The 12,823-nt window shown below is 50.7% G+C and overlaps 4 protein-coding genes across 4 annotated transcripts; 1 reads left to right on the forward strand and 3 right to left on the reverse strand.

Moving 5' to 3' along the window:
- Positions 1–3,146: 3,146 nt before the first annotated feature.
- CTAM01_01209 (uncharacterized protein) lies at positions 3,147–5,383 on the reverse strand (the record flags this gene model as incomplete). The annotated part of the gene is made up of 4 exons (XM_060517251.1): positions 3,147–3,530; positions 3,606–3,897; positions 3,978–4,398; positions 4,480–5,383. 4 exons carry the CDS (start codon positions 5,381–5,383, stop codon positions 3,147–3,149), a joined length of 2,001 nt encoding a protein of 666 aa, XP_060387712.1.
- An 890-nt stretch (positions 5,384–6,273) lies between these two features.
- CTAM01_01210 (uncharacterized protein) lies at positions 6,274–7,718 on the forward strand (the record flags this gene model as incomplete). The annotated part of the gene is made up of 2 exons (XM_060517252.1): positions 6,274–6,473; positions 6,548–7,718. 2 exons carry the CDS (start codon positions 6,274–6,276, stop codon positions 7,716–7,718), a joined length of 1,371 nt encoding a protein of 456 aa, XP_060387713.1.
- Positions 7,719–8,492: 774 nt separating this feature from the next.
- CTAM01_01211 (uncharacterized protein) lies at positions 8,493–8,971 on the reverse strand (the record flags this gene model as incomplete). Its single annotated transcript, XM_060517253.1, has 5 exons — positions 8,493–8,501; positions 8,555–8,566; positions 8,626–8,730; positions 8,781–8,804; positions 8,864–8,971. 5 exons carry the CDS (start codon positions 8,969–8,971, stop codon positions 8,493–8,495), a joined length of 258 nt encoding a protein of 85 aa, XP_060387714.1.
- Positions 8,972–10,558: 1,587 nt separating this feature from the next.
- Positions 10,559–12,345, reverse strand: CTAM01_01212 (uncharacterized protein; the record flags this gene model as incomplete). The annotated part of the gene is made up of 2 exons (XM_060517254.1): positions 10,559–10,746; positions 10,815–12,345. The coding sequence occupies 2 exons, from the start codon at positions 12,343–12,345 to the stop codon at positions 10,559–10,561; spliced, it is 1,719 nt and encodes a 572-aa protein (XP_060387715.1).
- Between the last annotated feature and the right edge of the window lie 478 nt (positions 12,346–12,823).

Below are 12,823 nucleotides of genomic sequence, written 5' to 3' on the forward strand. Positions count from 1 at the left end.
ATCAGGGGTTGGGAGTTTAAGCAATGACTTGAGACGATCTCGTCGTCTCTGAGACATCAAGTTGTTGAATGAGCCGGATAGGGCGCATGCATATTACTGTCAGTAACCCCATGCACATTGCGTAGAAGTCTTTGTGTAAGAATAATTTCAATGATCTGCGCTGAAACCTTGCGTGATAACTTGCTCTAGTCTTTGTGTTTGCAATTGCTCACATGATGAGAGGACCCAAAACTAACAATCAATAGCATTGGTGATCGAACCTTTTGCAGTAGACTAACCATTATTAATCAAGATTTACAAGACGGAGGATGAGTGATCAGAGTCTTAATGAACTCAGCTATACTGAACAGGCTGGGACTTATTTTGCGCACATGATTCATCTCTCTTTTGCGTATTCGGGAGGTTTTCTCGCGTCTTGAGGATGTCTGCTACTAGTATTTCTCAACAAAATTTTAGCTTTGCAACATTGCTGTCCCTAGTTTGTTTCGTGATATAAGTATGATGACTGTAAGATCCACTGGGCCCCATACTGATATGAATATTGAGCGTCATCATCCGTCTACTTACTCATTTAGCCGCTTGTACCTTGGAGTACGAGATGTACACTAGGCGGCCTCGATGTGACGGATTTTTCCCATTGCCACGTTCTCAAATCTCAACCTTGTCAGCGGGATGAAACATGGTCAAGGGCTCGTAGAAGCAACATCATTTACCGGAATCTCATAAACTACAACGGGCGGATTCCGAGATTCACCACTTGCGACTTGCTAGTAAGCGATGGGACATTCTTCAGCATCGATACGACGTTGCGCGCTTGGGAACCATTCGCGCTTTGACCTTTGCGTTTCCACGAATTCTACTACACTTCGCTTGCGGGGTTTCTCATAGGTGATAGGCAGGCGGAGCTACACTACAGTCTATGAGGGACACCAGAGTCTAAGGTAGGTGGTTGTAGTTGTCACTCACCATCGCTTTACGCGTATAGGCTATTATTGAGGTATATCACGCTTGGAGTTATCAGTAGCCGATCGGCTCTTTCAGAACGTAAGTAAGGTATCAACTCTGCAATGTTGAATGCCTCATGTAGGGGCACCCAGATATACGCTGCCCTTCTGCTGCCTTGCTTTCGGCCGGATGAATCAACTTTATTAGCCTAGAATTGAAAGTTGTGGAAATTAAGTATGCGGTCGTACTCAAGTGCCTTGAGGTAGTTCACTGTGGCGTACTGCAGTTACATCAGGACTCGAGGGTCTTTCCAGGCTATGTTTTGCCTCTGGCTGCAGGTACAAGCTGTACTCGCAGACGCTCCCATGACCGAGTATATTTTTTCTTTGCCTCAACAGGGGGTCCTATTAGTCTGGACCTTGAGGTATGCGGGCGATAGTTACGTGTACTTCTCCGCCGAAGTCCGAGGGAGCGGGTAAGTCAAGATTTGACTCTACGCATGTTTTTCTATGAAGACACCGGTACATTCATCTGGAATAAGGAGTGATCTCATAACTCGGGGGCGCGACACTTCCGACAACAGAAATACTAGCGTTTTCGTTCAGTCGAAGAAGTCGAACCTAGCGCACCCAAGTAGTCCATCTTGGCAAGTTCGCAACTTGCGCCATAGTCGCGCTTGCCGCTAGCAATTGTCGATTTTGGAAGTAGGCTGTAGCGATCATACAGGAGAATTACTGATCCTATTCGTGTGGCAAAACACCTTGATGGACAGCCTGAATCGCCAGCCACTGCGAAAGCCACAAATTTGCAAAAGAATTGGACGAGGTGTGATATACCGTTGGTCTTGCAGATACGGCGAGCTAGCCGGAGCGAACTAGCCGATCGACCAAAACCTTCCCGGAGTCACTTACCTGTGCGGTGACAAGTGCCGGCTTTAACCCCTCGCTTCAACAATCAAGCTTACTTCTTCTAGCGTCATCTCATCACCGCGCCGAACTAAGGTAGTCGATCCAGTCAGTCTATATCCTCACGAACCATTTTACGAGTCAGTCGCTTCCAATGCTAAGCTAAGGTTGTCGACGAAACTCGTCACATCGTCGCATTTGGACCCTGCAGAAGCGTGGCCGGTCACCAGCAGTTGTTTCACATGGCTGAGATTCAGGTCGGTATCACGGTAAGAAGTACGCCATGTATTTTCTAGCCAGAGCTACCTTACGTTCAAGGCATTGAGCCCTACTCACGACCATGGACTTGTGAGTCAATGGATCTATTAGAAGTCGGCCACAACGTAAGTACTCAGAAAAATGACGCGATAGCCATGTCGGTCAGATGAGCTGAGGCTCTCGTACCTATCGGATTCCTAGGTCTTGCTTCTACATGGAGTAATCCCGGTGTTCCGGCAGGGTCAGAAGACACGTTTGCCATTCTCATGTGCGTGCGGTTATGAATTCCAGGAAAGGATTACAGCCAGCCGTCACTACCAGAATTTAATCGATTACTTTGCATCGATTCTTGCTTGACTGAGACCGTTGGGCTCGAATAGAAGCATTGGGCGGATAGAATGTTAAAAAATTCTTTGAAGAAGGAAAAGTAAACACGGTTGTAGAGTATATCTAAATGTCACAGACACCAGAGGACGTACCTGGTCAATTCTCAACAAAGTTGTAACTGACTTTGAACCTAGCCAATCAGATCACAAGCCACCCACGCTTCGCAAACCTCCAACAGATAGCCAAAACTTCAGACGGATTGCCATGTTATCAAAGAAGAAGCGTCCCCAGATGGATATCAACAACAAAAAGATTTATTTGCAAAAGTGTATGATCAGTGGGAGGCTTGAACTCCCGGCCTTGGCATTACACAACAGTTCAGGTGAAATATTAGTACCACGCTCTAACCAACTGAGCTAACCGACCAATTGGTTGGAAGCCCGAAGCGTAAAGGACTCCTAGGTACCCCACCATAATCCTGTGACCTTCACCACCGTTGTTCCTGGCACCAGACGAGAGAGATAATGCAATCTTGGACCATCAAGTCACAGGTGAGAATGTCTGTTATCCATGTTCTTGTACCTAATATGGCTTCAGGTCGTGTTTGCATGGCAGTCATTGAAGACGCAAGGAATGGAGATGCTCTGAACTTGCAAGTTGTAAATCAAACCGAGAACTCCAGCGGCTAATAGCCTTCAACCCAAATTAACTCTATGCCTGCAAATCACTCCATGAAAACTCCGGGCGCATCCATTCGTACGTGTCCAAGAGATCGAAATTGAAATCCAACTGCGCCGAAAAGTCCCACTCCATTGCATCGCCAGACGGGTTGCGGTTCGGCGCCCCATTGAGTGCCTCGTCCAGCACCTGCTTCACAATAGTCATTGTGCTCGCGCAGATGCTGCCCGGGGCTTCGGACGGGCTCACCCACTTGAGGAAGCCGACCAGAAGACTCAGCACTTGTACAATACCGGACCTGTTGATGACTTTGCCGGTACTGTCTGTGACGGGGATGCCGCTGTTTCCTAGAGTTGGTGTTGGCTTCAGTAACTCTAGGCAAAGGATTCCGCCTCCTGGAGCGGCATATGCCATGACCTGAGGGAGTCGCGGATGTCAGTCATGTAGCTCTAGCTTTGAGGTTCTTTGAGTTTGATGCATCGTTGCACTTACAAGCCACTTGAAATCCTCGCACAAGACACTGAAACCATCCATATCAGTCCAGAAGAGCAATGTCGTCGCCGTCATTTCGTAGCTGACCGACAGTAAATCCCGCTTGTTGGAACAGTCCTTCCGATTCAAAAGCCGCTCAATGAAGAAGAGGTTCTGCAGATGTTCCAGCTGCATGAGCAACCGCACGTGGAGCATTTGACCAGTGAGACTCGGATTTCGAGTGTCTGATTCCTTGAAGCGCATGATAGCTGGCATTTCGGCCGCAGCCGCGAACTCTTTCGCTTTCAGTGCACTATCAGATGAACGCAAAATTAGTATGCACTCAACTCGGACGTATAGTCGAATGATTATGCGCTCGGCTTGCGCACTCACAGCAGAACTTCCACCGATATAGCCGCTTCAGGTCCCATAGCAACCTCAAAGATCTCGTCACGGATAATCATGAGCTTATACCGAGCTCGCCAGAATGTGACCGAGTTCAGCGCTCCATCGGGGTTCCATCCCGATTTGTCAAGCGATCTCACCGCCTTGTTGATTGTCTCGTCGTCGCATAGCAGGTATTCGTCCCGTATGTCGAGCGGCGACGGCGTCAGGATGTATCGGCGACTCAGGGCGGGTGGTCGCCCCGTGATCGCGGAGCCGACTTTGTCGAGGACGAAGATCTTCACGAGAAGCCGTCTCCGCAGCTCGGATGCCAAGGTTGGTTTATAGGGCCCCTTGTTCTGTTCGACGTGTAGGCCCAGGAAGGTAAGGAGTGATACTGTCTCCCCTTGTGTCATCCATGTTGAGCGACCTGCACCACATGTTAGCCTCCACCGATGAAGGTTACGTGTCTGTCGAGACTTGGCAGCTCGATGTGTCACTAGGAACTTACTGGTATCTCCGTCAATGATAGACTCGATAATCATCCGCCTAAAGTAAAGGTACAGCAACAGCGTATTCCCAACCTCATTAGCCTGCCTTGCCAAAGTAATGCAGTCAAAGATGCACTTCCTGAAAGCGTTCTTCTGCCCGTATCCCATTCGTCCAACCTCCGTTCTCGGAAGCTGCTCATTCCGAAGCTTCATTTCCCAGTAAATGAATAGCAGCCCCAACGTCTCCCACCTCAGATTCTCCTTGGTAAACTGCGCTATCCATAGCTCCGGATCAGGCTCGTGCTCGAAGAACGGCCGGGACGAGTTATAGCACAGCCGCCGCGCAAACTCTGAGAGCTGCGCATCGTTCCGGTCCGAATTGTTGAGGTAGTGCCCAAAAGTACCATACAGCGAATCCAGAGCCCGCACAGCAACGGGGTGGATGAAGGCGTTGTGCGGGTCAAAGTGTGAGTCAAAGAGTGCCCGGCCCTTACGTTCGTCGGGGACCAGGCGGAGGATGAAGAGACAAGTCTCCAGCGTCCTGGCGTCTTCGGAAAGGATAATGGACCTGGCTTCCCGGCCGGCGTTAGAAGTAGAACGGATTTCCTTCGCGGCGTGTACATCATGGCCAGAGAGCCCGTTACCGACTTCCTTGTACACGTCGCTCCACGACATGAAGCCGAGGTGGCCGGACGCGCTCTCCGGCACAACGACCTCGCGACTCGGAGCGCATTGTCCATGTATCTCCGTTTCCGTCACGGCAGGGCTGATCTCAGACCGTTGGTCAACCAGTGTGGACGCAGTTGCGGGTTGGAACTGTTCGGCGCCCGTTTCCGAGCCTGTCACACTGGTTGACCGTGACGTTCGTTCCGAGACAGCACGGGGAGCTCCTGGACCTGGCTGCATCTGCGCCGGTGTACTCATTGTAAACTCGCACGGTTCCGTTCGCCTCCGTCTCTTACAGTTACTGCAGACCGGACGGGCGTGGTCGCATGCGACTTTGCGACGGCGGCAGGGGTCGCATGCTTGAAGCCGACCATTCTTTCGGTAGCGGAGTGGTGAAGACGCGGGCTCCATGATGAATGCCGATATTCACGGGAGCCGAACTGAAAGCCAAAACAACAGCAACAAACGGCATGCCTGAGATGAGTAGACATCCAAGTTTCACGACTGAGCTAGATTTTTCTTCATTCACGATTATCTTCGAGATCATTAGGGGGATGTCAGCAAGCCGAACTTTCTGAGTCTTACCGAACATCTAACCGAACAAATCTGACCAAAGTTCGGCTTCGGATGGTCTCCGCAGCCTCGGGAAGAGCCTAACCGCGAACGGCAAAAAGCCGATTCTAAGGTAACATGTCCACCTTCCGCTTTCCGCAGTCCTTTTCCCCCTACGCCTTTGATGATGAATAATGAAGTACTCAAGGGCCATTAGACTATAGGCGCATTTCAACTTTGCGGGGCTCAATTCCTCTTAGAAGGCCTCCGCGTCGTCGACTGGACTCAACAAGGGTAGGGAAACCTTCTCCGACGTCGATTGCGCCTTATGGGGCGGCAACTCATCATGACTTGTGTCAATCGACCCCTCCCGACGCCGGCGGCCTTCGGCGCGACGCACAATTTGCCGTATGGAAAAAGAGGCTGCCCATAGTAGCGATGCCAATTGTGTTTCAAAGCGACGGTTGCACCACAAACCCTTACGCCTACGATTGAGTTGTTGCCATTGTTTCCTTTCACTTGCTCATGTCAGAATGTACTGGCGGTGCCTTTAAGTTCTCTACGGGATTATTTCAAGTTCTCAGTGGTTCGCCGTAATGTCAATCAACAATCGCATCTCCAACGATGCGATTCCGCATTCGGAATTCTATCCCGAGGCAAGCATAGCAACACAACAGAAGGAGACAACCACCGCCAACGTGAGTGAAAGTGTCGCGATCGATATACGGCCTCAAGATGGCGGCCGTTTGGCTTGGCTCCAAGTTGCAGGCTCATTCTTTTTATTCTTCAACTCATGGTCGGTGGTTCTCGTTTCAGTTTCGCGGCGTAACCTGCTGTTAAGAAGCAATTCACAACTAACCTCATCCGCAGGGGCATCTTGAGCTCCTACGGCGTCTTCCAAGCCTACTACCAAGAACATATGAAGGATGTATCCGCCGACTCGATAGCCTGGATCGGCTCTATTCAGTCTTCCCTTCTCCTATTCACAGGCGTCCTCGTCGGCCCTCTCTACGACGCAGGCTACTTCCGCAGCCTCACTTTCACAGGCATCACCCTCATCTTCCTCGGCATGACCATGACTAGCATCGCAACGGCGTATTGGCAAGTTCTCCTCGCGCAAGCATTCTGCGTCGGTCTTGGCTCGGGTTGCATCTATATCCCGTCCGTCTCCATCATCCCGCAGTACTTTTCCGAACGTCGCGCCCTCGCCACGGGCATCGTCGCTACGGGCAGTTCTCTCGGCGGCGTCGTGTACCCTCTCATCTTTCAGAGCCTGTACCCCCGCTTGGGCTTCCCCTGGGCTACGAGGGTCCTCGCTTTCATTTCCCTCGCCACAAATGCCTTTGCCTTCGCCGTCCTGCGGCAGCGCCGTCGCCGGGCTGAGTCCGAATCCGATGATGAAGGCGCCGGAAAACGGAAGCGCCGTGTCATGTTGGACCTCTCCGCGTACCGAACCGTCTCGTTTGTTGTCTTCTCCGCTGCCATGTTCTTCAACTTCTTCTCCTACATGGCGCCCATCTACTATCTCCAGCAATACTCCCTCGCCCATGGCCTATCAAGTGGGGGCTCTTCGAGACTGCCGTACTATCTAGTCGCGATCCTCAACGCGGGCTCAATCCTCGGCAGAGTCTTTCCTGCATGGCTTGCCGGCCACTTTGGACCCATTAACGTCCTCCTCGGCGTCTCTGTCTCCATCGCCGCCGTCGCGCTGAGCTGGCTGGCTGTGCATGACGCCGCGGGCAGCGTCGCTTTTGCACTCGCATACGGGTTTGCTTCTGGTGGGCTCGTATCACTGCCGCCTACCGTTATCTCGAGTCTCGTGCCTGACCTCAGCTTACATGGCACTTGGCTGGGCATGTTATGCACAACCAATGCTTTTAGTTCACTGGCCGGACCACCGATAGCGGGCGCCCTGCTTCGAGCGACCGGTGGGTATCTGGGCGTGCAACTACTATCAGGACTCGGTATGGTGGCAATGACGGTCTTGATGTTGGTTCTGAGAGTGACACTTGTAGGCAAGCAGCAATCCTGGAAAGTATAAAGGATATGTGGCTCACTGAATAACTTCTTTTCATTTCGGGAGCAAGCTAAGATCATGATAACTTGTTGGAAAGCGCTGAATACCACTCCTCCTAAGGCAAAAGAATTCAGTAACAATAATGGATTATGTATACTCGACATATTGATCACAGCGTTTACCGAGTCTACACTTTTGCCTCCGAGAGGGACTTCAGTCAGCTGATAATATGGGCATAGATACACTCCTTCATAACCCCGATCTCCCTCTTTATAGCTGAATGTTTGTAAACAAGCTTATTGAGAGGGTGAAGCTAGACAGATTATTGATAAATACCTTATTTCAGAAAACCCTCAATCTGAACATCGTATGTAGAATCTTATTCCACATTCTCACTAAGTATTTTGTAATGTGTTATTTCGTGAAGAGATGGGACTGCCATTGGTAAAGATCCTGGATTTACCAAGTAGAAACAAGTTTCAGCCACATTTTGGCGTTGGCGGACAGCCCAGTCTATTCGTGTCATGGTGTCACCGGGGAAGATTTGGCCTCAAGACAGGATGCTTAGAAATTTGCCGCTGCGCCCACACCTGCATTGGTATCAAATAGTTGTCTTCTATGGTGGTATTGATAGTCGATACGATCGACCGGTCTAGCTTGGCAAGCCTCTTATCCCAATCCCCGTTGACGGCGCGTATAGCATAGGTCATGTTCAGGGCCTTTATCCGCAAAGACCTTGATAACCCCCGAATTACTCTCCTAGCACCTTCTCCGTCATGTATTGCGAGATCGAGTAGCTTAGTCGCACTAAGAAAAGTAAACAGCCATTCATTTGTCAGGGTCAGTGATAGGTAGCTTACGCAGTAGACAGACTAGGGGAGGTTGATCAGCAAACAAGTTCATGGATACGAAACAGCAAGGGATAACTTACACCTCCAGGGCAGTCCTGGTTGACATCCTCCCGATCACGAATGCTCTGCGGGGAGAAGCATGATCCGCGGAAAGTAGGGAACGCTGATGATTGTACGTTGAGGCACTTTGGTGATGATTAGATATAAGTTGCCTAGCAGAATGGCTGCAACTTACGCAATAAGAGTTTGCTCCCTTTCCCTAGACGCGCATCAATGTCAGTGACCGTATTGTACTGCATGTAAGCTTTGGACACTCACTTCACAGGTGTTTCCGCTGGCGAGACCTTGTCCACCGTTGCAGTACTTCTGCAAAGCACTAACGGCGAAAGCCTGAGCAAGCAGGGTGGTAATGACAGAAACCTTCATGATTGTTAACTGAGAAAGAGTGTGTTGTAAAAATGTTTCTAGATGCTGAGGAACCGGACTCTGTAGTGCAGCGGCGAAAGGCGTGTTCAAATACTATCAAGGCTGACACTAGAGAGAACCCCGTGTCTATATATGGCCTGAAACTGTGCGATCTGACTCGGATTGACTTCTGAAACCTTGTTAAATTAAGATGTATTAAAATGCTGACGACAGACCACTTCCAGAGTCATGAGCAGTGACATTTAATATAATCGAAGCCGTGCAGGACTCGGGCCAGTGTGCTAAGCGCTTGTCGGATGGGTGGGTCAGTCAGTTTCTGATCTTGACCGCTGAACGAACCATCAACCTATCTTTGTGGCCAAGGAGAATTATATAGAAGGTAATGGGTAGGTTACAGGGGAGGTAAGAGCCAAGGCTAGGACTGAAAATGAGCACTAAATCGACATGACCGGCGGAATGGATAGGATGACACGTCGAGCAGGATGGACTTGACAAGACACAGTAAAAATATGCATTTGAGAACAAAACTCGATCTTAGATGCTACAGTAAATACCGGAGCATCAAAGATCGAATTTCCCGGATGAATGAAATGTTGCGGCTGGACAGAGAAAAAGACATTGACGCTCCGGCAAGTTCGGAGGCTGCGTGGGAGTTTCGCCTAGTTTCCACACCCCGGAAGTTTGAAAAGCGGAAACTCGAGAGCATCATCACAGAACGACTTCCTCTGAATTGAACAGAGGCCAGATACTTTATTATCGCAGAAAATGAATGTCATGTCGAACTGCACAGAGCCACCACTGTTATTCCCAATGATGTGGGTGAGGTCCCTGAGCCAGGGGGGGGGGGGGGGGGTTACGACCCATCCCGTCGGGTACGAGTCGTCGTCAGTATAGACACGTAAATTTCTATGGAGAAAAACTGGAGATAGGTAGATTAACGTCGACTCGCACCCGGTGGGATAAACGCCATCGAGAATTAAGAGGAAGCATTGAGAGCCTCCTAGCCAAAAGTATTCCACCTTGTCTTTTTACTGAATCCAGCTCAACCCTCCTACTAGGCTTATCCCGTATATAGATATCAGTTGTACCTGCGGTAATAGCGGTAAAATAGTGTGAGCACCTACAACCACCAAGATGACTGCTTCATTCCTCGGCTGCAAAGGCGAATCCTCGATAAACGCGTCCAACGCGTTCGGAGAACCTCTACGCCCGACCCTACCCACTACCTCAACGGTATGTTGCTGAAGCCTACCTAGATTCAGCAACACAGGGCATTTAACTCCTGTATCGCGAAAGGCATAGTAACGAAGACCTCAAGTGAGTTTGTTCTTTAGAGCCTGGGACCCAAACATTTACATCACTTCCATTTAACGTGTTTAAAAAACGAAACATATAACTTTTATAAGCAAAATACTGCTATAGACGATGATCCAGATAGCCATACTTTCATTCTACGTCCCCAACACGCATCCGAGACCTTGAAGCGATAGCCCGTTGAACAGCTAATGACCGGCGCCTTTTCTAACCCTCCCCGTTCAGCAATGTGGTTACTTATGGCGGACTACCAGTCTTTATTCATTCGCCAGCTCAAACCGCGTTCAAAGACGCCAAAGGCTCCGTCAGACCGAGCTTAGCTGCCTTGATGGATGCTTCTGTGAGTAAGGGCTCGTCAAGCGGAGTTGCCAGGTCCACGTCTGTAGCACTGCTGGCATCACTCGCAGTCTCGAAAGGTCTGTACAGAGCCTCGGCAATGTGGGCCTTGGCCAGTCCATCGGCTAAAGGAAAGAAGAAAGGTCAGTTCACTACGTCTCGAAATCAGGGCAAAATCATGAAGTGAACATACCTCCGTAAGCGAGCTCGACGGGGACGGTAGAGTCAAGACCCCGCGTTCTCCTGATGTGGGAGATGTAAGCGGCGCTCATGATGTAGGCGGGGATGGCGTGGTCCGCCAAGTTGGAGGTGAGCTCGGGAAGAGTCTTTTTGTCGTGGAGGAAGTCCACAGCCTCCCACAAGATTCCGCGCTTGACGTTCTCGGAATAGATGCCGGGCATAGCGGTGTTGTAACGGCGGTCGAGGTCGGCGACGGTGAAGGTCTTCAGGGGGGCCTCGTCGCCGGTGATGTCGTGGTTGCGGAAGACGTGGACCTCGAAGTGGTTGTCGGTGCCGATCTCGCCGGTGCTGGGCTTGGAGCGGTCGTGCTTGTCGTTGGCCTGACGGGAGTCGATAACGATGGTCTGCAGAGGGCCGCTGCGGATTTCATGGGCCTCATGCTTGACTCTTCCGTTGCCCTTGTACAGGTCAGCGCCAGGCTGCAGCCAGCTGCGGCGGGAAAAGCCATTGTGAAGGAGGTTGATCTGGGCGATAGCGATGGCGTGACCCCCGCGAGAGAAGGTGACTTGGATGGAAGCGTCGATCTCTCCCATGTCGGCCATGAGCTTCATCAGCTCCTCATCGGTGTACTTCTTCCACTTGGCGTACTCCTCCTTTCCAAAGATGTGGTCGTAGTCGTCCTCGTTCAAGGTGGTGACGAAACCAGCGGGGAGTACAAAACTGCTGGAAATCTCCATCTTGTCGGGGCGCTTGGTGTCGGACCAGCCGGATCGCATAAAGTTGTAAATCATGTCAAAGAAATGGTAGCCGCTGTGAGAGACCTTGCCGTAGCCTGTACGGTAAGGGTGGTACGGCTCGTCCACGATCTCTGAAGGCATGCGCCATTTACCATCGCAATGTGTTGAGATGATGTTCGTAACGGGACATCTGGTCTTGTCCTGAATCTCCTTGATCATGTCGAAGGTGCAGTAGAATCCAGGGTGGTAGCGGCGATGGCTGTTCATCTGGAAGAATGTTGGCTTCTGGCCTTGAGCGATCTGACGCTTTCGGAGCTCTTCGTAGGCATCAGCAAGATCCTGGTAGTCCTCGGCAATTCCGAAGGCTGCATCGAAGTCGGTGACTGCGCCGTTCCTAGTCGAGATAGGCTTGTCCATGATGATGTTCAAACCTGCGGAAACAGCCCAAAGACCATATGACTTATGGGCAAGAGGCTCGGTGCTGATGACCGCGCAGGTCACTCCAGTCCGCGCCACAACTTCGTTCAGGCGCGCGGCGACGTCGGCAGGCATGGGTCCGTCGTAGGCCGGGACCAGAACCAGTTCCGCATCCGGAGCCATTCCCTTGGTGAACAAGAGGTCTTCCACTCTGTCCTTGCATCGCTCGATATCGACAACAACTTTGAGATAGGCCCTGCCCTCTTCGCGGAGAGTCTTGAGATGGGGAATATAAGTTCTCTTGGCGTGAGCGCCAGCACCGACCAGAAGGAACTTCTCCATGGCAGGCTCGGGAGCTGCCGCGTTTTCAATTGAGTTGGTGGCCGTCATCTTGAATTGTGTTGTGATGTACTACACTCCAATAAATGTTTGTGAGTCTAATCTGAAGGCCAACCTGACGAAGCTGTGCAAAGAATGATAGGAATGAATCTCAGAACAAACATGTAATTCGGTCGAAGACAGCGAGCTTCCTTTATCGAAGTTGGAGATGGCTCAGGGCAACTGACTAGAGTGTTCACCCAGTCTCCGATATTCCCAATCTTCGTGCAAGAGTCCCGAATGAATGACTTCTGCTGAGATGTTTTGGCAAGCAAACATAATCATCAGTTCAGTGCCAAGAATCCGTTGGTAAGGCTACATGTATGATGGCAAGACAGTCGGTGTTCCTTAGTCCCTCATGCCACTCTAGAGGGCCTTGCCTGTCAGCATTAGAGTTGAGCCGTAGGCAACTCGAACGGGCCACAGCTTCAATCTTCGTGAAAAATCGAACCGTTGTCACCATCGACTATTCGACTATTTCCATTGGCTC

This window comes from Colletotrichum tamarilloi (assembly GCF_030869305.1).
Source record: "Colletotrichum tamarilloi strain Tom-12 chromosome Unknown Scaffold_3.1, whole genome shotgun sequence".
NCBI lineage: Eukaryota > Fungi > Ascomycota > Sordariomycetes > Glomerellales > Glomerellaceae > Colletotrichum > Colletotrichum tamarilloi.